The 22267-nt window shown below is 38.4% G+C and overlaps 1 protein-coding gene across 4 annotated transcripts in view; it reads right to left on the bottom strand.

Moving 5' to 3' along the window:
* Nucleotides 1-22267, bottom strand: part of NT5DC1 (5'-nucleotidase domain containing 1) — a 126535-nt gene that overhangs the window by 25577 nt on the left and 78691 nt on the right. For all 4 annotated transcript variants that reach the window (XM_070223667.1, XM_023650962.2, XM_023650963.2 and 1 more), the window contains one exon: nt 1236-1410. In XM_070223667.1, the coding sequence (XP_070079768.1) occupies nt 1236-1410 (175 nt within the window). The remainder of the gene's footprint in view (nt 1-1235; nt 1411-22267) is intronic.

The raw sequence follows: 22267 nt of genomic DNA, 5'->3' as shown, positions 1-22267 counted from the left end.
GGAAAGACAGTCGTTGTTCCTGAGGGACTCACTGTGGCATTGCAAAGAAAATACGTACCCAACATTCCAGAATACTTTTACAAACCACAAGCTACACTGATGAGCAAGTAAGAGAAGAAAAACTTTGGTTATCTATGCTAATGAAAAAGAAATTAAGACTCAAGTGTCTATTCTGAAGCATGGTTCCACTCCTGGGACAGCAAATGTCTCTACAAGAGGCACCTCCCAAGGCATCCAGGACTTCAGCCTTAATTCACTCCAAGGATCCCAAGCCTATATATTATTATGAAAGCAGAAAATCCACCAATAGACTGTAAGTACACCACAGACTAATGTAAAGTCACATGTGCTGACGAACAGAGAAATCAGGAGGCTACAGAAGTTGACCAGAGGTCAGTTTTGAGGCTAAAATTTGCTTCATACTCACAGCAATTTAGTATTTGCTGAAATGTGAGGAAACACTAGGCGAGATCTAACAGCCCAGTTTACAACCTGCCTCTGACCAGGGGTACTCCCCAGTATTGCCCACAAGAATGACATAAGTGAGTATTAACGCCTACTGAAACTTAGAACCACTCTGCCTAATGCTTTCCCTGTAGGCTATTTAAACTTCCCCTCACACCCGTGAAGTATCATTGTTCCATTTTAAAGACGATGAAATTGAGACTGAGAGAGGTTACAGAACCTACCCTAAGTCACTGAGTAAGTTGCAAGGCAGGGCTTGAACCCACATCTGTCGGTCTAACTTTAAGTCCATGCATTTACACTGCCTCGATTTTCATGGATGTCAATCCCACCCCTGGCTGTGCTACATGGTTAAGTACATGGCTCCACACTGAAATGGCCACAGACAGACTGTACCCCAAGTATGTATCAGGGAGTGTAATCTACAATTCAGTGTCCTTCGAAAATCATCCAAAGCTGAGAAACCAAATTCATGGAAGATTACCTGAAGGACATGCAGTCAGTCCATCCACCTTCCATAAAATCTAAAGCTCAAACCATCAACCTGCTATGAGCATCCTGGCCCCCTGTGATATAGTTTCACTAAAACACTCTTGGGGGGTGTGTTGTGGTCAGCAGATGTTGAGGGATGTTATGAGAAACAGCCAGTTGTCACTCAGCATTGTTTAAAGTAACGATATGGTGACAGTTGAGCACTCTTGAAAAAACACTGGTCTAATCTGCTAGCAGTATTTTGTAAGACCATGAAGATGGAATAACTCATCACTTACCCAAGGATGTGTTCGCAGAGAAGTCTACAGTAATCGCTGTGAGAACTGGTAATTAACAAAAGAATTTTCCCAGCATTCTTTAGCTGTTGAAGCCACTTTTTTACAGATTCCGGACAACTGTATAAATATCTGCCTGGATCTCTTTTCACTTCTGGAAAATATATTCCACAGTTTTCTGAAAAATAAAAATACCAAGGTGATTTTTCTTTTTAAAATATTTCGACTCAGTGTCTTTTCAAAAAACTTTCTCTCTCTCAAAGCTATAGGTAAAAGGATAAAAACGAGGTTTGAACAATCTAGCAATATCGTCATTACTAACTGCTGCTTAAGAATACTTCCTGTTCTTTACTTACAAACATGATTGAAAATGTCAGTTGAGAATATCTGTTGGCTACTTGACAAGAACTGATAAACTGTTAAAACAGATAATATAATATACAATATAAGTGGCATTTTCAAATCAGAGAAAACCTTACTGTAACTGAAATGTCAATTAATAAATATCCTTTCAATCATTCAACAAATATTTGCTGAATACAGATAACAAACAAATATTCAGATAATGCACCAGAAACACATCTTCGGCATGAAGCAGCCAAGAAGGGAGCCGGGGTCCTCAGAGTCCCAGTAGTGTTGTTTCAAGTGGAACTCAGACTACAAGAGCCTCTCTATTTCAGCCTCTGAGAGGTGCTGAGATGCCAAATGGAAAAACAAGCCAGAAAAAGCCAGAAGGCACTGCAGATGACAGTGAAAGCCGAAGGACTTGAATCACTCAGCTGGGACTGCTGGCTCTGTTCCTTTGGGTCATTACAGTTCAAGGGGTCAGGCTGAGCTCCATGGCAGACAGCAGCAGCATCTCCAGAAGTCTTGCTCAAATGCACCACAGTGCTTGACGTGGTGCCTTGAAAGCTGTGACTCTTCAGCAGACAATTGCAGACTTGGTTGAAATGCTACTAGATTCATAAAGCATTTTAGAGATACTGTTCTCTGGGCAAGATAGCACTACTAAGCAGATAAAGAGACCTCCAGTTCTCACCTTATTTAACTGCTGAGAAAAGGACCCACGCACAAACAAAACAAGAGGTGAAAGAGGTTGTGCTGAGTGATCAACTCTGCAACAGAGATGGGCCACACCTCTAACTCTGTACAGAGTCACGCACTTGAAATAACAGAAATGAAAGTTACATTTCAAGAATGTCAGGACAGGAAAGAAGTCTCTAAGCCAAAAACCAAAATGAAACATTTGTCTATTGTCTGCCTGCCCAAATGTACTCTGGACTCCGCCTCTTCTCTGTGGGAGAGTACACTGGTTTTGGCTGAGGTTTTATCTTCCCCTGAAGGTCTGGGTGCTCACGGAGGGCGTGGGAGTCTATCAGTCTAACCTATCTTGCTAATTCCTTCTCCCAGCCAGTGATTGTTTAGGAAGGTGCAGGAGACCCATGCACAGCCACTGAGACATGAGGGGAACTCAGCTGGGGGTCTCTGGAGTTATATAACCTGATAAGAAGGAATCCACATAGGAGGACACATCCCTCTTCTATTCTGGACTTTGCCATGACTGTCTGTTCCATCTGGAATTGCAGCAGCTGTCTTCAATGAACACAAAGCACAGGTCTGACATCACAGGGACGGCCAAGTGGAAGTTTGAAAGGAACCTGGGTCTCTGATTAAGACACTGAATTAAACACCGCTGGAAGGACCACCCAAACCCTGGACTTCTTCTGGCCATGTAAAATAACTCAATTTAATAACAGCTGAAACATTAAGGATATCAATTATTTGCAACCTAGAACATCTCTATTCAGAAAACAATACATTGCAAGAATTAATTATAACCAGACCAAAAAGTAATTTAACAAAAGAAAGAATATGTTACACTTTAAGAATAATGTGCAGACATCAGGGGACCAAGAACTCTTCTTGTATTTTGCCCCATGGGGACATTTGTGTGTAAATCTCTAGGATCTCTCAATATCCCAGAAGCCAAGTAATGGCCCTTAAAAGAATTAAAATATCTCTGTTTTTCAGAGAAAAGAGGGTACTAGTAAGATAAGGCTAATTTAAGAAAGAAAAAGTAACACAATTGGTTAGAACAGAATAGTTTGATGAATGACTATCAAAGTAACGGCAGAGGCTGACTCTCTCAGAATTTATTCTATCTGAAGGAGTCATACGTGAAATTAATTTGCCCAGAAAAACAAAGCTGTTGTAGCAATAGAAATTTTGTGGGCTGGATAACAAAGATTTATAGTATACCATGCTGAAAACATTTATATACTTAAGCTTCTGTATCTAGAAACAACTGTTAAGAAAAATGCTGTTTTGTCCTTAGCTATATGTGCTTAGTGCCATCTAGTGATCAAAACATAAACTACCATTCAAAAGCTACTGTTTCATTTCCAAATGAATTTAAAAAAACAAAGCATTAAGATTAAGCGTTAAGATTCTTGCCTATATTCATTTTATTAGTATCCTTTAATAAGCCTAATGCAAAAAGAGTGCAAACATTATATATTAGTTGGCAAAAATTACTCGCCGGGGTACTGATGGGGGTGTCCTTGTTTTGTTCACAAGGCAAACTGAAATCAACAAACTGAAAAGGCAAACCTGTACAAACAGATACCTAATGGTAGATTATGGGTTGCTCTTACTATAAAAGGTCATTGCCTGTTGTCAGGTAAAATATTTTTGTCCCCTTTTAACCTTAAATCATTAAAAGAATAGGAGATACAATTACACAAATGCACACTCATCTTTTTTTAAATATATTTTTATTGAGAGATAACTGACACATAATGTTCAAGTTTAAGGTGTATAACATGGTGATTTGCTACATTTATATACTGCAATATGATCACCACTGTAGCGTTAGCTAACACCTCTATTGTGCCACACAATTATTATTTCTTTTTGTGGTGGGAACAATTAAGATCTAGTCTCTTAGCGGTTTTTTAAGTTTATAGTATAGTATTGTTGCCTATAATATACACTTATCTTTTTATTGAAATAAATCAAGCTATTGAACCAAAGGAAGAGTTATGTTAAACATAATATACTAAATTATAATTGCCAATTATCTCCCCAAAGAGACTATAAACTCCTAAAGATAAGGAGTAAAACTTTTTGCTTGGCATGGAGCAGGCGTTCAATGAATGAACACCTAGGTCAGTGCAGGGGCAGGGGCAGGGATATTTATATTTACTTATACTCAAACTAATAATATGATTTGTAAGGTATAACCTAACCGTGAGTGACAAAAAACTCTCCTATCCAAGTCATCCTATTTAAAGTATCTTCCATTTTTTTACCCCAAATGAAAAAAATGATCATGTTTAATTATATTATGATTCTAGATAGATTAACATTGACTGGACAAGACAGGGAATTTAGACCTAACATGGAAAGAAAGGGATGGTCTTGTTTGTTCTCAACTGAGAGTAGTCTGCGTCTCCACTTAACCTCAAAGGGATTCTACCTCACTGCCACTTTATAGCAACCATTCTCCTGGTTGCCTTTCCACCCCTCTTATATCATTAGATGCTGGTATTTTCTGCATCCAGATGAGATTAAAGGAAATTTTCAAAAAACTTAGTTCTAAAGAATAAAAGTTCATCTCTCCTGTATTACGAGATTGGTTAATACAGAGTCATGGAAATCATAGGAAATTGTTGCAATGGTCTGACATGTATATAAAATAGCCTGCATGCATCAAACATGATTCAGGAATCAGGGACCTCTGGCGGTAAAAAAAAAAAAAAAAAAAAAAAAGGTACAACTTCAATATTAAAAATACTTTTTAGTTTAACAGACATTTGTGCCATAGCACTATTTCTATCATCACAGGATAAGTAAGCCTTTTTCTTGTTAACTGTATCTCTATTTGTGTGATCTGTGGCTATTTTCAAAACTGTTGTCCCAGGAAATTAGAGACGCTGCGATGCTAACATCTCCACCATCAGCGCCCACTTATGGTCTGCTGTTGTTTCCACTGCAGAACATAATTTAGGAGAGACTGAAACACTTACAACCTTCACAAGTTATAGAAGAGCATGCTAGTGAACGGCTAAAATGTTCAGCTATGAATTGTTTAAATGTACTTGATGTAAGAGATCATGTAACTAATTTATATGTTATTTTATATATATAAATATATATATATTTTTTGGCCAAGAGATACTGAAATATTTTTTAAGGATGAAAGAGATAATAGATTAAGTATGTTCTAAATTTCTTTTGTCTAATTTTAGAGGGCAAAAGATGATATTGAAATTTAATACTCAGATTTCTTGTTTTTGGTCCCTACGTGGTTTGTTTCTATCTAATATAACTGTATTTATAAGTAAAGAAATCTAGAATATCTACATTGAGTAACATGAAAGTCCATATGCTATATATATATATATATATATATATGCTATATATAATCTTGGAAAAGGACAACACATAAGAATTGGGAAATGAAGTAAATGAAGTATATAATGTATTGAAAAATATAATTTATAAAATTTACATTTTAACAGTATTTGACTTCTGTCTCTGTATCTGTGTCTGACCCCCAAAGATCCTGATTTAATTGATCTGGGCTAGGGTGACGACATTGGTATTTTCTAAAGCTCCCCAAGTAATTTTAATCTCCAGCTAGGATTAATAATTATTGCTCCAAGATATAAGAACTAGAACTCTTGCTCTCCGTATATTCTGTCTGCCTCCCTGTATATGGAAGGCTCTCAGAACATCTCAGGGTTCTGAGGGCTGACTGAGTCCAGCTGGGCAGTTCTCACTTGGGTATGTCAGTCAGACGTCACTGGGTCTGGAATCATCTACAGCTTTCTTCACTCACTGTCGCGCACCTGGACTGGGATGGCTGGAACACTGGGGGCTGGTGAAACATCGCTCCATGTAGTTAGCCTGGGCGTCCCCATGGCATGCCAGCCTCAGGGTAGCTGGACCTCTTAAATGACAGTGGGCTTCCCCCCAGGGCAAGTGTTCCAAGACACTAAGGCAAAAGCTGCAGGATTCTGATGACCTAGCCTTAAAAGTCTCACCATGTCACTTCTGCTGCATTTTACTGATTATATGGGGCCACTTCATTTTCAAGAAGACAACAGAAGGGTGTAAATTCTGGGAGGCATAATTCTTTATGGGCTATCTTTTCAGACTAGCTACCAAAAATACCAATATTTTGGTGTGATTTTTGCCAGTATGTTTTCCATTTATATGTAACTATATGGGAATTTTAAGCATACCACATATAGATTTTTACCTGTGTTTTTTGTTCAGCATCATATTTGAGCAATTTCCAAGGGCATTAACCTTTAATTTAAAACATTTTAATGGTTTGAATGTCAAATTTTATAAATGGATTATTTATAATAATCTTTACTTATAATCATAACTGACATACTCTGAGCACTTATTTTTGCCAAACACAATTCTAAGACTTTTACAAGTTTTTTTTTTTTTTTTTGAGGAAGATTAGCCCTGTGCTAACTGCTGCCAATCCTCCTCTTTTTGCTGAGGAAGACTGGCCGTGAGCTAACATCCATGCCCATCTTTCTCTACTTTATATGTGGGACGCCTGCCACAGCACAGCATGCCAAGCGCTGCCATGTCTGCACCTAGGATCTGAACCAGTGAACCCTGGGCCACCAAAGCGGAACATGCGCACTTAACCCCTGTGCCACCGGGCCAGCCCCAAGACTTCTACAACTATTAATGCATTTAATCCTTGTAACAACCTTGTGAAATGGGTCCTGTATTATTCCCATTTGGCAGTTAGGAAACAGATACAGAGAGGCTAAGGAACTTATCCAAAGTCACAGAGCTAGAGGCAGGATTTGAATGTGGCCAGTCTGCTTTCAGAGGCTGTGCAATATTGCCTCTCCAGTGACACAGCATTTGTGTTCCACATGATAACTGCAGGGACACCATAAATCCTGACTTTTTTTTTTGCATATGGCGCACTATTACATAGTATCATAGTTCATTTTGGGGTTGATTGGAGTTCGAGTAAGTGAGAATTTGAAATTTGGACAAAGAAATTAGATTTCTGCAGAGAAAAAAAATATCTATCAATATGCATTCTGTCTAATTATAGTCACAGCATCTAGAACCGGAAGGGGCCTTAGAAATCATCTACTTCAACTCTATCCTATTAAAGACAAATTAGCAGAGAGCACCGATTTTGCTCAAAACTACAGTTAGTAACAAACTTGGAATGGAGTAGTGTGCTCAAGAATCCTGGTCCGGTAAACCTTACATAAGCTCATCACGTACGTGAGGTATATAACCTCTTCAGTGACATGTCTAAATCTGTGTGTTTCAGGTCTAACTTATCTGGCAATGAGTGTCTACTAAAGAAAAATGACGTGTTCAGAAGAAGCAGAAGTCAAATATTTAAACGGTATACCTATTGTCCTCTTTAACTGTTGAAACCACGTGCTTTTCCTCAGAATGTCTATAAGTTCTCTGTAGTCACTGAGCTGATGTTATCTATACTAATCTGGAAACTGAGATCTTATATTGAGATGAAAAAACCAAAATAAATGTCTTACATTAATAAATACTCTCTCCCTTCCTGGAACGCACTGTCCGCCCTCTGCTGCCTAGGAGTGTTTGCAGCTCGTCACAAGATTATATCCTCTGTGGAGCGCTCTCACCCCGTCACACAGTCTCTGGACATCAATGACAACATTCATCACACTACTCTACAATAAACACCTGGAATAAATATGTTTTCTGTTTCCTTCTCTTGAGACTGTGAGATCTTTTAGGAAAGGAACTGTCTTTACATTCTTGATGTCAGGCAAACAGCAGGGAGGATTAATAATCGTAGAGGTAAGTGTGTGTGAGGGGAGAGCTACAAGACAAGACTTACCAGGTGATCACAAAGACCAGAGAGGTTGGCCAACCACAGCCCGCAAGCTAAGAAGGTTTTCATGTCTTAAAATGGTTATGTAAGTATCTACATAGAGCTCTAATCTTCATCATCTGATCCTTTAAGAAAACGTTTGCTGAGTCCTGATATAAACATAGTGTTTCATAATTACAGGACAGTAACAATAAACAACAAATAGTTATAACTCAATCTTAGCACTAACAATAATTAATGAAATGGTTAATTTGAAAGACTGTTTAAAGGGCTATGTAGAGTAGGGGTTCAAAATTGGCCAACTTCCAAAACTGTCTCCTTGGCTTGATTATTTTTAAGGACAAAAGTCTCTGAAAGAAACTTTGACCTTCCGCCTAAATGGCTAAAAGAATTTTACAAAGCCTGTCCCTAGGAAGGAGCCATCACCATAGATAACTCTGAGTATGATAGATTGGGAGGATCCCGGCTAAGCCCATTTTTATCAAAGTTCTCTCTCTCTCATTTTGGCATGTAACTCAGTTTTCATGGGTTTCTCCCATGTATACTATACACGTTATTAAAATTTGATTTTCTCCTGTTACTCTGTCTCATGTCAACTTAATTCTTAGGCCAGCCAGAGGGACCTAGAAGACAATTCCTCTCCTACAACTGTTTCTCAGCAGAATGAATATTAGAAAATCATTTGAGATAAAACTGATTTCTGAAAGACAATATAAATCCCTTTCCGTATTTTTTCATCACAGTGGAGCCCCAGCATGAGCCACCTGCCTCTGAATTATCCTCTGGCCTGGCTCCTCTAACAGACTGTTTACTGAGACAGAAGAGGGTTCTCTTCACTCTGCCATCTTGTTCAAAGAACTCTAAATCTGCCTTTGCCACTGCCTTTATGATTCTGGTCCACTTTGTTTCTCATCTCTGAATAAAATGTTTTCAGGCTCATCTGGTCTGCTTGTTGACAGAACAGTAGCAGCGGCCACAGCAAGACACTGCAAGGCCAGGGCTGACAGCCAACAGTTGGTGATATTCTCCCTTGCTAATGTCAGAGGAAGTAGAAAGAGCCAAGAAATGCACATGATGACATCATCAGAAGGATCTAAAGAGCTTGTAGCTTGGGATGAATAAAGGGGCTATGGCCTAAATGCAGTCTTACAAATTAGCTGCACACGACACAAGAATGTTTTTCTTGGTACAGCAAATTAAAGACGCCTGCAGGTAAAACCTGGGACAAGTTTCAGCAGCTAGCTTCAAAGGGATGCATTCTAAGTTTTGTCTCAAATAGTTTTTAAATGGATTTGCCAGGCACAAAACCATCTTGCAGGGTTTTGTTTTCACCAGAGGAAGTCAGCTCACTGATTATCCCAACTTGAAACCTCCCACCTCCTTCAGAAGAAAGACGCTGGAAAAAATTAGGAGAACCAAAATGGGATAGTTTGGGGCAAAGCAGGCTCAGAGATGTGGCTTTTTCCTTTTTTAAAAAAGGTATAGCTGAATTCTCTACCTGTGAGGCACACAGAAGTCAGAAACAATAACAGGAACAAAGGAGGCATAAGCTAGACATTAGGGTTTATTTACTATAAATGTCTTAAGGATATCTGCCTCTCACTGAAGACTAGGGTACTCAAGAATTTAACAAACAAAAAACTTGGAACCAGCTTTCCCTGTGTTTCTTCTCACCTGGTTTTTCTTCTGGAGTATGTAGCCTAACAGAACGCCAAGACGGCATTTTAGTATATAAACACTATGCTAAATTCAGCTCCCAAATGATAAATAACTAACATCGATCCAGTATGGGAACCCAGTTTTCATTCTACAATAATCCATCATGAGATAGAGCAGAGAAAGCCTAGGGACATGGCTGTCCAGTCTTAGTACCTAATAGAGCCTGCAGCCTCTGTAAGGAGTGGGCAGGGTCGCAGGTAGAAAACAGTGGGACCTGGTGGGCAGGGTTCCACGGTGAATGATGCTGTGTCTGGCTGGCTTCCAGGGAAGATTCTACTCTAGGCAGGACTGTTAACCTCTCAGGCTCTCTCTTTTCTTCGCTGGCCTAATTCCTTTCACCTTCACTCTGCCTCCTTCTAAGTTAACTAATACAAGTTTATATATACATATATATATATCTCTTGGGTATTTTTCTGAACTAACAAACATATAGTCATATTAAGATGACAATCAGATGGATTTTTTAAACACTTGAATATGAAAGACCTCTAAAACCAAAAAACAACTCTGCTGGGTTAATAAGAAAAATCTAAAAAATAAAGTTAAGAACTCACTCAGTCTTTACATATTTACATATATATTTATTATTAAAGTTTGGAAAAAAATGGTATTTTTCTGATTTCTCTCTTTAGGACACATTAACTCTACAAAAAAAACAAAACAAAACTTTTACTTCCATAACTGTAGAATCTACTGAAGTTAATGGGAAATGCAGATAGGGAAATATTTTTTTGCCCACTAGTCCCTATAGCACAGGGTCCACTTCTGGAGCGCCTACTTGGGGTCAGGCGCTATCTCTTTTGTCAGAACTGAGGATACCAAGATGGCACGTGGTTCTTACCTGCAAGAAGGCCTCACTGTTGAGGAAACAACTGTAACTGAAATGCAGTTTGAAGAATGCTGGGCTGGGCACGACCATCAGCCAGGGCTGCTGGGAAGGAAAATGACTACTTGTTCTCAGGCAGGTAAGGGAGGATTCAAGCAAAGGTAAGATGTGGACCGGGCCTTGGTCATGAGAGGTATTTCAGCAGGTTGGGAAAGGGAGGAAGGGCAGCCCAGCCGAGAGAACAGCAGAAGAAAAGGTAGAGAGCATGAACTTCGGGGGAGGTCTGGGGCTGAGGGGCCACGAGAAGCGGGGATGGGAAGTGAAGCTTGTTCTTAGTTACTACACAACGGGACATATCTGTTCCTGCCGCAGTGTTTTTGCTCAGAACGTTTGCTGTTCAGCTCAGCCCACTACCAACTTTAAGCCATTACCCTAAACTAATTTCTTTTCTGCTTTTCTAAATTCCACTCCGTTTTTTAGAAGTCAGCTTAATTCCCAGTTTTTCTAGTTTTCTCTCTCTTTAAATATGCCTAATACTATTCATAGTATACACAGTATAAACACTGTGCATATACTATATGTTGCAGTTCACATACTCCAACTCTTGTTCATGTATTTTTCTATACAGTTCATTAATTGCAAAATACTTTTACCTTCCACTTAAACTTCATAAAAGCAATTTCCTTTGTGACACTATAGTGATTATCATTACAGTGACTAGATTCTGGACACAAAACACATTCAATAAAGGTAATGTAATTAAAACTTCTCTTAAGGAGAGTAAATATACTCACTTGAAATCTGAGTGAGTATATAGTATCATGTGGCTTAATAAACCATTTCGTCTGTAGTCAAACATAAATTTCATTTCTGCTCAATCTAAATCAGGCCTACTTATTGTGAATTTTAATTAAGTGGAATCTCAAGGCTAAAGGTCTCGGGGCAGTCATGCAAATTTGAACGTTTGTGTATATTTAGTGTATATCTTCAGTCTTTTAGAATAAAGCACAACAAATCTTCTATAAGCAAAAAACACTTCTAGTTACTAAGGCAGCAACCCTACAAGTTCCAAGAGGACTCGAATAAAACAACATTGTAGAAAATATTGTTGCAAATCATTTATTCGACAAGGGGTTGATCTCCAAAATATATAAGGAAGTCCTACAATTCAACAACAAAAAAAACCCAAACAACCCGATCAACAAATGGGCAGAGGATATGAACAGATATTTTTCCAAAGAAGATAGAGAGATGGCCAAGAGACACATGAAATGATGTTCAACATCACTAATTATTAGGGAAATGTAAATCAAAACTACAATGAGATATCACCTTACACCAGACAGAATGGCTATAATTACCAAGACAAAAAACAACCAATGCTGGAGAGGATGTAGAGAAAAGGGAATGCTCATACACTGTTGGCAGGAATGCAAACTGGTGCAGCCACCATGGAAAACAGAATGCAGATTTCTCAAAAAATTAAAAATAGAAATACCATATGATCCAGCTATCCTACTACTGGGTATTTATCCAATGAACTTGAAATCAATGATCCAAGGAGATTTATGCACCCCTATGTTTACTGCAGCATTATTCACAATAGCCAAGATGTGGAAGCAACCCAAGTGCCCTTCTACAGGTGAATGGATAAAAGATGTGGCATACATACACAATGGAATACTACTCAGCCATAAAAAAACCCAAAATCGTCCCATTTGCAACAACATGGATGGACCTTGAGGGTATGACGTTAAGTGAAATAAGCCAGACAGAGAAAGACAAATACTGCATGATTTCACTCATTGTGGAAGATAACAAATACATGGATAAATAGAACAGATTAGTGGTTAGCAGAGGGAAAGAGGGTTGGGAGGTGGATGAAAATGGGATAAAGAGGCACATACATATGGTGATGGATAAAATTTAGACTACTGGGTGTAATGAGCATGATGAAGCGTATTTAGAAACTGATAAATAATAATGTACACCCAAAATTACATGTTATGAACCATTATGATCTCAAAAAAATTATGTAAACAAAAAATATTGTAATAATTAAACTATTTACGGATGGAAAATTATATTCTGTCTTTTGACCTAGGAAAAAATTTGTTAAGAAAGCATATGACATAAGTAATCAGGCTATTTCTTTTTGAAAGGAAAGGAGCTGTCAACATAAATCTAGAGAACCCGAAAGCCTAGAATTACTCAATAACCAAGAAGGAAACATTCAAAATTCAATTTAAACGAGGCAAATATTTTACTCACAGTTTTTGGCAAATGTTAGCAATAAACACTAAACGAGCTATGTGTACTCAATGAAGAAAAATGTGAATGAAAAAGAAATTGCACTAGACCTCATAGATGACCAGTAACAGTTTAATTTATCTGAAAACTATGGCAAAGAAAATGTTTTTCATTCCAGATAAGAACTCTATTTAAAACTTAAAAGGATTTTAATCTAAATGTCTCATGCCAGCAAATTAAAATCATTATAGAGCCGACTATAAGGGAAGAGAGAAAGGAAATTCATGATTTGCAACTGACTTCATTAAATAATGGCTGTTGCTATTGATGTAAAGGAGAGCGGCGATGCCACTCCTACTGAAAAAGCTTCAAAGGATACAGCAGTTCTACGTGCAGCAGACACAGATCCGTAAGCACGTTAGGATACAGTCCTGGGTGCTCCTGGATGGCATGGATCCAAATCAGACAGTCCTAATTCACACACTTTGTTGGCTTATCTGAGAAATGATGATTATAAGAGAACCTACTCCCCATCAGGTTTTGCGTGGATTAAATGCAATAATGTATGTGAAACACTTAGCATGGAGCTTGGCACATGGTAAACACTGTGTTAGTTACCCTGGCTTAACGACAGGCAGTTAATCACTGTGAAATGCTGTGGGCCACATTGCATCATGGAATCGCCCTGAATGGGTCCAAACTGCAAGGTTTCCCTTATTTAAAAGGCACTTACTTTAAAACATATTTAGAAAACACCCAAAAAGTTCTACTGAGGGGAAGGCAGGGCAGCACTTCTGGGGGAAAGCAGGGCTGGATGGCCCAATGCTCCATTATGCATCGTTTCTCACAGAGCACTGAGCAGAGAACCTTGGGGACCACAGCACCCCCATCTCCTCACTGTGCAGAGATGAAAATGAGGCCAGAGAGGAGGACTCGCTTATCATCACACAAAGAGGAGAAAAGCATGACGGAATAAAAATCCTCATCTCCTGATTCATTCTATATTCCTTACTGTGTATTTCTTTAATCTTATTGTTTTATCGCCTTTATTAAAGTATTTTAAAGCCTTTGTGTAAAGATGTGAATGCAATTAGTGAAAATAAACACTTTTTATGTATCCTGCAAATACAAAATCAGAACAAAGATGGAAACACACAAATAGCTGGTTTATTCCTAAAGAAATATGCAGAATCACTGGACAGTTCTTTTCAGTTTACGCCACATCTCCAAGGAATTCCCACTGGGATAGTAAATCCAGCAAGCCCGGACACTGCACAGCTGTGTGGAAGCTGTGGGGCTCCAGAGAGAAAAGCTCCTTACCCAGTACATTTCACCCTGCCAGAGAGCAAGGAAATTATCTTCCCACAGTAAAATGTCATTTTCAAATTAGCTTGTAATTACCCAAGTAATACAAGAAGACATTATCCTTTTCCAAATTTGAAACACTGCAGAAAAGTCTGAAGTCTTCTCTAAATACTATTCCCAAATTCTGGTCCCTTCCCATTGTCTATCCCTAATGGTATCATTGTTGTCATTTTGGTGTATATCTTTCCAGATGAGATTTTGTAGATGTACAGACACATATCTGTATTTCACATTTTGCTGTCTATCTTTCCAATAACTTTTTATGGACTTACACATATGCATGTGTAATTTACACTACACATTTTCTAAAATTTGCTTTGTTTACTCAACATGATTTGGAGATCTAGCCATGTACTTACAGATGCGCTCGACTAATAATCGCTGAGCATTTACTACGTGCCATGAATCATTCTGGTTGCTGGAGACATAGGAACAAACAAAAGGAAAGTTCCTGCCCTCAGAGAATTTACATTCTGGAGATGCTTCATTCTATTTAACCAGGGCATATAATTCAGTGTATGAATATACCACAGACGACTATACCAGTCCTTCATTGATGAGTTCTTTCATTATTACAAATTCTGGGATAAACATCAGTGTGTATAATTCCTTGTGAACACGTGAGTATTTCTCTAGGGCTTACACCTACAATGAGACAGCTGAGTCATTGCATATCTCTAACTTTAAAAGATACACTGGGTTTCCCTCCAGAATGGTTGTAACATTTTAGCAGCATGTATGTGTGTACCCTTATCCCACACCCTCATTAGAATATATTATCACTTAATTTTTGCCAATCCGCTAGGTGAAAAATGGGCATCTCGATATTCTACCTTGCATTTCTCTGACTATTAAAGTAGAGCATCTTTTTGTATATTTATTAGTCACCATCTTTCATTCCTTCTATATTTCCACAACATACAAGGTTGGGAATGAAGTGCTCATCAAAAAAAATGTTTGATGAATTCAACTGGGTCAATTGGGGGCTATTTATGTCAAACTACTTTATTATAAAAATTCACAAAACACAGTTTGAGAGCCTTGGCAAATTCCAATATTATTAACTCCTCAAGTATTTCTTACTCTGCCAAAAGCCCTCAGGCTCACAGCAGTGCATTGTTCTCCCCTTACCCAGCTGCTTCACTGCAGGACCCAACTGCAAAGACTATTGCCCAAAGTGAACTGAGTAAAAGGCCAGAGTCCTCGAGGGGTTTTTTGGATGCTCTACGGAAAGTTGGGAGTGGGGACATTGGATGACCACTGTGTGTGTGTATGTGTGTGTGTGTGTGTGTGTGTGTGTGTGTCTATGTGTAGGGATGTCTCTGGCCTAAAACTGTTAAGCTAGATAGTTCCTACAGGCTTTCTCTAAAAGCTAAATTATGACTATCATTACAGACACTGAATGGCTAAAAAACCCACAAAAAACCTGACAGAATCAAGTACTGGTGAGGATATTGAGAATAGAAAGTATCAGGAACTCTCCTACGCTGTACCAGGACTTTGGAAAATTGTTTGGCAGTGTCTACTAAAACTGAACACACACACACACACACACACACACCCTATAATGCAGCAACTCCACTTTTAAGTACAGATCGAAGAGGAACATGTAAATAGGTAGACAGAACACACGTAAGTGACGTTCATGAAGCATTATTTGTAATAGTCTCCAAGTTAAATTAACTCAAATGTCTATCAAACATAGAATGGATAAACTGTGACAGAGCAATATAATGGTATACTATACGTAATGAAAATGAATGAATATGATTACGTTCAACTATCGAATGAATTATAGAAATACAATGTTGAGGACAAGAAGCCAGACATAAGAAAATACATACCATCTAATTTCACTTATATAAAGTTAAAAATCAGACAAAACTAATCTATGGTGTTAGGGAGCACAAGGAGGGCTTCTGGGGGACTGGCAATGCTCTACTGGCTGAAAATATGTTCATATTTAATAATATTTAACAAAAGTAATTATAAAGAACTGACACAATATTTTCATGACCATAAAAACGAATCCAAGAAACTGAGTAGAAACAAGTGCTAAATCAGAAATCAGAGAGTCACATCAAAAGAGAATTCATGTAAAACAACATTATAAGACTTTTCAGTACAGAAAAGCAAGCATTTGGTAATTTAGTTTGTTCAACTTTGCATAAAATAACATTTTAGATTAACTTCACTATTTCCTGTGTCCCAGCATAAGAAGTGTTTTTCTAAAAGCATAATCGGGAGAAAACTGTCTATTAAACTTAATTAAAAAGGATTTGCATTAAAAAGTCAAAAGCCATAGAAGAAGAAAAAGTTTCTTATGAGATAGTACTCCTGATTTTATTTTATTTCTTTTTGCATTTCTGTATGACCCCCAATAACATTAGTTACCTTTATAATTTCCTCACTCCTTGAGATTTTCCAGTCAAGGAACTGTTAGATAATTAAGAACTGTCACTCTTTCTGATTTTTTCCATAGAGCTTGAGTTTATTTGTCCAATTTAAAAACTGTAGTAATGAAAACAGCTGTCATTTGAAAAATATTCTAATGTTTATCTCAATGCATTATGAATTTATAAACTGCAGTCCCCCTTTCTCTAGACTATAATCTCAGAATTCCACTCTTAGCCTAATGGAAACACCATGTGACTAGATTTTTGTCTCTGTAAATATCACTCGATCCTGATTTAAAGTGTCATTGAACTTTGCAGGCATCAAATAACAGATTTGTATCTGTCAATGAAAAACAGTCCTTTGTTTTCAGAATTAAAGAAATAAACCTCTTGCCAATAATAATTTTCTAAAGGTTCAGACTCTTAAAGGTAGAATCAAAAACATATGGGATCACCCTCTCCTCATTTCCCCAAAAAGAATAAAACTAAACTCAGTTAATTTTATTTTTTAGCGTTGATTTAAGATCTCACTGCTTTAAATTTAAGTGGGTCAAAATTTAGAAGGAACTTTGTTTTGCCAATATTTACATATTCCACATACCCTAAGGAAAAAAGGTGCTCAAAAAATAATTTTTCTCTAAAAGAAGGGCCAAGTGCGCACAAGCAGGGCTGAGAGCTAACACAGAAGAGGAACCTGCTCCATAATGCAGCATCCAGACCCGTGCTGTCTAATATGGTGGCCATTAGCCACATGTGGCTATTTCAGGTTAAATTAACTAAAATTTAAAACTCAGTTGCTGCAACACCCTAGCCACATTCCAAGTGCTCTACAGCCACATGTGGCTAGGGACCACCACAGTGGACAGCACAGAAAGAGAACATTTCATCACTGAGGAAGTTCTATGGGTCAGCGCTTGTCTGGGTTAACTTCAGTCCACGATTCCTAAAATTACCAGCCGTGGCTGCATAAAGCTACAGTGTGGCATTTGGATCGAAATAACAAGCAAACATGATTTGGTCCAGAAATAGAGCATTTTAAATAGTAGAAGTAATTATAATCATGACACCATGCCAAGGCTGCAGTGTGGGCCAGCAGGGGAAACACTGCCCAGAGTCAGGTGGCTCCAGCTGTACACCTGTATTTCAGCTGTGTGTCCTTGTCCTTACTGATCAGATAGTGGCCCTGTTCCCTTCCCTACTTCGTGGGTGGGATGCATAAGAAATAAGCCTAAATCATGAGAGGGGTTAAGCATATGTTATTATTTTTATGTTAAACAACACTTTTGGTATCATCAGTAAACTTGACTATGGCAAATGCTTGCTTGGTTCATTTAAGTGCTCAGAACTGAAAAGCATTATTGAGGTGATTCGATCAGTGATTGGTCATATTAGGGAAACTTGGTTGTTTAATTTATTATCACTAAGAGATTATAGAATGCTGTTCTCTATAAAATGGAGTGGTTCTGAATTCAGTTTCTATAATGTACTATGTTCAAATACATACTTTTATAGTGCTATGTACCCAAAATGAATAAACAATGCTGTTTACTGAGATAAAGATGATGGAATAACTTTCAATTATACAATTAAGTATCATGGCTAAAGCCAGAAAGGTGAGAGTATCATAAAAGAACTAGGTATCCAGTTAAACTATTTTATCCTGTAATATGTTGTCCCTCCAAGGTTTTACCATTCTCAAGGATCTCCCCATCTTTCATTTCTCTTCTGCACACATCCAGTTACATTACCTGCTGGGCACGTGTGTGCTTCACCCCACAACTGTAAAGGAGTGCTGTCATAGTACCCCTTTGGTTTCTATTTGGTAGAAACCAAATACGGAACCTTCTAGACCTTAGTTAGAAGAAAGCACCTGTGAATTGTAAAGGCAGTTGTACCTCTGACCAGGTAGGGGAAGAAGGGAACACATGTGGATTTTCCCATAAGTGAATGCAAACCTGGTCTGCCACAGGATTTATGCAAACAAGGTGAAGACTGTTATGTGATACCCTTAGGCCTCTTTGGTTGGAAACCTAAACTTATAGCTCCAAGCTAGTAGGAGGAGAGATGAAGTATGACTGATAAGGACACTAAACATGACTGTGAGAACTAAGTTGGGGTTGAAGAGATTTTTAAAACTAAGGAAATCATATACTAGAGCTTGATGATATCCTTCTGGATAAAACAGCCATTACTTATAATAGTGCCTTAACTTTATTTAGCTATGTTTTTTAAATATAAATTAAAAAAATTTTTCTTTTTTTGTGGTGAGGAAGATTGGCCCTGAGCTAACATCTGTTGCCAATCTTCCTCTTTTTGCTTGAGGAAGATTGCTGCTCAGCTAACATCTGTGCCAATCTTCCTCTATTTTATGTGGGATGCCGCCATGGAGTGATTTGATGAGAGGTGCTAGGTCCATGACTGGGATCCAAACCCACAAACCCCAGGCCACTAAAGCGGAGCACGCGAACTTAACCACCATGCCACCAGGCCGGCCCCTAAATATAAACTTTTAACCTTAGAATAATTTTAGATTTACAGAAAAATTGCAAAGATAGTACAGAGAATTCCCATATACCTCAAGCTCAGTTTCCCTTATTATTAACACCTTATAATATTATGATACATTTGTCACAATTAATGAATCAATATCGATACGTTATTATTAACTAAAGTCCACACTTTCTTCATATTTCCATAGTTTTTACCTAATATCCCTTTTCTATTCCAGAATCCCTTCCAGGTACCATATTACCTTTATTGGTCCTATCTCCTTAAGGCTCCTTTTGGTTTTACAGTTTCTCAGACTTTCCTTGTTTTTGATGACCTTGATAGTTTTGAGGAATACTAGTCAGGTATTTTGTAGAATGTCCCTCATCTGGGATTTGTCTGATGTTTGTTACATGGTAAGACTGGGGTTATGGGATTTTAGGAGGAAGAGAATTCTCACCCATCGTATCAAGGGTACATACTACCAACGTGACTTACCACGGTTGATGTTGACCTTGATCACCTGGCTGAGGCAGTGCCTGTCAGGTTACTCCACTGCAAAACTACTCTCTTTCCTCTTTCCATAGTCCTCTTTGGAAGGAAGTCACTACACAGCCCACAATTCAGGAATGGGGAGTTATGCTCCATCTCCCTGAGGGTGAAGTATCTGCAAAAATTGTCTGGAATTCTTTTGCATAGGAAAGTAGTCTCTTCTCCCTGTTTATTTATCTGTTCAAACATTTGTTAATATCAATAATGACTCGATATTTATTTTATACTTTGGGTCTTTGGGTTATAATCCAATACTACTTTACTTATTTTGTTCTTAAATTGTCCCAGCTTCAGCCATTGGGAGCTCTATTATTTGATTCCTGTGTCCCTTTGATATACCCAACATTATCTGTTTTTGCTTCTTTTTTTTTGAGCACGTCCCTACTTTCTGGGCTTACAAGATGCTTTGTCTTGTATATTGCCTGCTCTAGTCTAGAGGCAGACATTTCTCCAAAGAGCTCTGGTTCATTTTACTGGAAAATGATTTGGGTGCCAAGATCTGAGTGCCTTTTTGGTTTTCAAAGGTGCTTTCACACACAAAGACTTCTCTCATATCCACAACCTCCCTGACAGATGGGTGCACCAAGGTTCAGAGTAGTTCTTTGCTCAAGATCAAGGTTAATAATGGCAGTGTTGGGTAAAATTCAGTCTTCTGACAATAGTTCAGTGTCCTTTCCACTACCTGGTGTCTTTTGGATGAGGACATAGCATCAAAGACAAGGTTAACAACTTATAGGAAAAAGGAAAAAGGAAACAGCATTTCCAGAAGATAATTCCTTCAGAAGGGAAGACTTAACAGGGGTCTGACAGACCTTCCCATCTATCTGGAAGAAACAACTGGAGATTTTGTCTCCTATGGAAAGAGGTCTTCAATTATATCATAGCAGTGGTTCTCAATGGGGAGCAATTGTGTTCCCCCTTCCTCCTCCCAGGGCCTATGGCAATGTCTGGAGACATTTTTGTTGGGGAGGGAGGGTGCTGCCCCTGGTATCTAGTGGATAGAGGCCAAGCATGTTGCCCAACATCCTATAATGCACACAACAGCTCCCACAACAAAGAATTATTCAAGTTCACAATGACAGTAGTGCTCACATTGAAAGACCCTATAGCCAGAGACCAAAGAATTTCATCTAATTTTATGCTGTTTCTACTCATGCCGAATAACTATCCTGTTGGTGGCTATGAAGGACAATCACAGGAAATTCTGTATGATTCTGTGACCTCTTGAGTTAGCCTACTAGAAAAGCCCCCCATTTCAGTTAAGGAATGTAGCTTACAATCAGATAAAAGAGACTTCCCCGGTTCTTACGTATGGGACAAATAGAAGAAGGGGTGCTCTTTAAAATGAGTTGCCTGAGTCAGCAGGGCATGAACAGAACAATAATTTCCCCCAAGGATGAGCGTAGTTACATGTAATCAGCCTGAAAAGGAAAGGCATATCTCCACGTACGCCATCATTTACTGGCCATGCCGTCTGCCATCTTCTGGTTCAGGAACAAGTTGTGCAGAACAGTAAGGTGGCTTGGAAAGTCTGGCAATGAATTGGTGAAGCTTACTAAGCAGATGGCTGTTACCCAGAAAGAGTTGTTCACTGCTCAGTGACCTCAATTTGGTGAGGAAGTAAGTGACTGAAATCCTGTTTACTGATGTAGTCAGTGACCACCCAGCAGTTTGACAGAAGAAGGAACTCTTTTGTTTACCAGGATCTCTCTTGGAAGCTTTAGAAAAAGCTTGCTCGCTCTTGGTACTAACAAGTCGACGACGGATATTTCCCAAGCAAAGCTAAGTGTGCCCTGGGGTCATAAACTGCCAGTGACCTCTATGAAAAAATGCAGAGATCTTACAGCGTCAGTATGATTTGGGGTGATTCTATTGGGGCAGCTCCGGATGACACAGACATGTGTATGTAAAAACACTCAAAACACTATACTGTCTAGTACAAGGCAACTGCTTGTCAATGGTAGCTACAATAAAGAATAAATGCTTATTCAGTGTTTTCTGAGTGTCAGGCCCTGTGTGAAGAGCTTTACATACTATCTCATTGAATCCTCATATCTAGCCTATGAGATAAGTACTGTGATCAGGTTTATTTTCATACGTGGAATTTAAAAATAATTGTGTCAACTGGCCAAAGCTAAATAACTGGAAAGTAGTAGGGCTGATATTTGAATCTCTAATATTTTACCTTCAAAACTGGGTAACTTTATCACTGTATTATATTGTCTTTTATCCCCATCACAGCCACTAAAATTATTAGTAACCATTACACTTAGCTGTTTGTTCTTAAGACTGGGTTGGCAGAGGTAAGAGGTGGTGGACGTCAAGAATGTTGAGAGTTATTCTACCCAGTATTTTCCAAGAACTCAATTCTGGTTAGCTTTTCAAATCAGACAAGATGGTAAGTAGAGAGCTAGAAGGAAGTCAAAGCATTTTTGTGGCCTTTTAAAAAGTTCAGTTATAAATCTTATATGGACTCCAGTAAGTGGAGTGGTGTCTACAAACCATGGTTTAGGACAAACTTGACATCTACATCATTAACCAGGCAAAGCAGACCAGTGCCCAGATG

The sequence above is a fragment of the Equus caballus genome, chromosome 10, assembly GCF_041296265.1.
Source record: "Equus caballus isolate H_3958 breed thoroughbred chromosome 10, TB-T2T, whole genome shotgun sequence".
Lineage (NCBI taxonomy): Eukaryota > Metazoa > Chordata > Mammalia > Perissodactyla > Equidae > Equus > Equus caballus.
The sequence above is the reverse complement of the archived record's forward strand: the minus strand, read 5'-3'. Positions and strand labels throughout refer to the sequence as shown.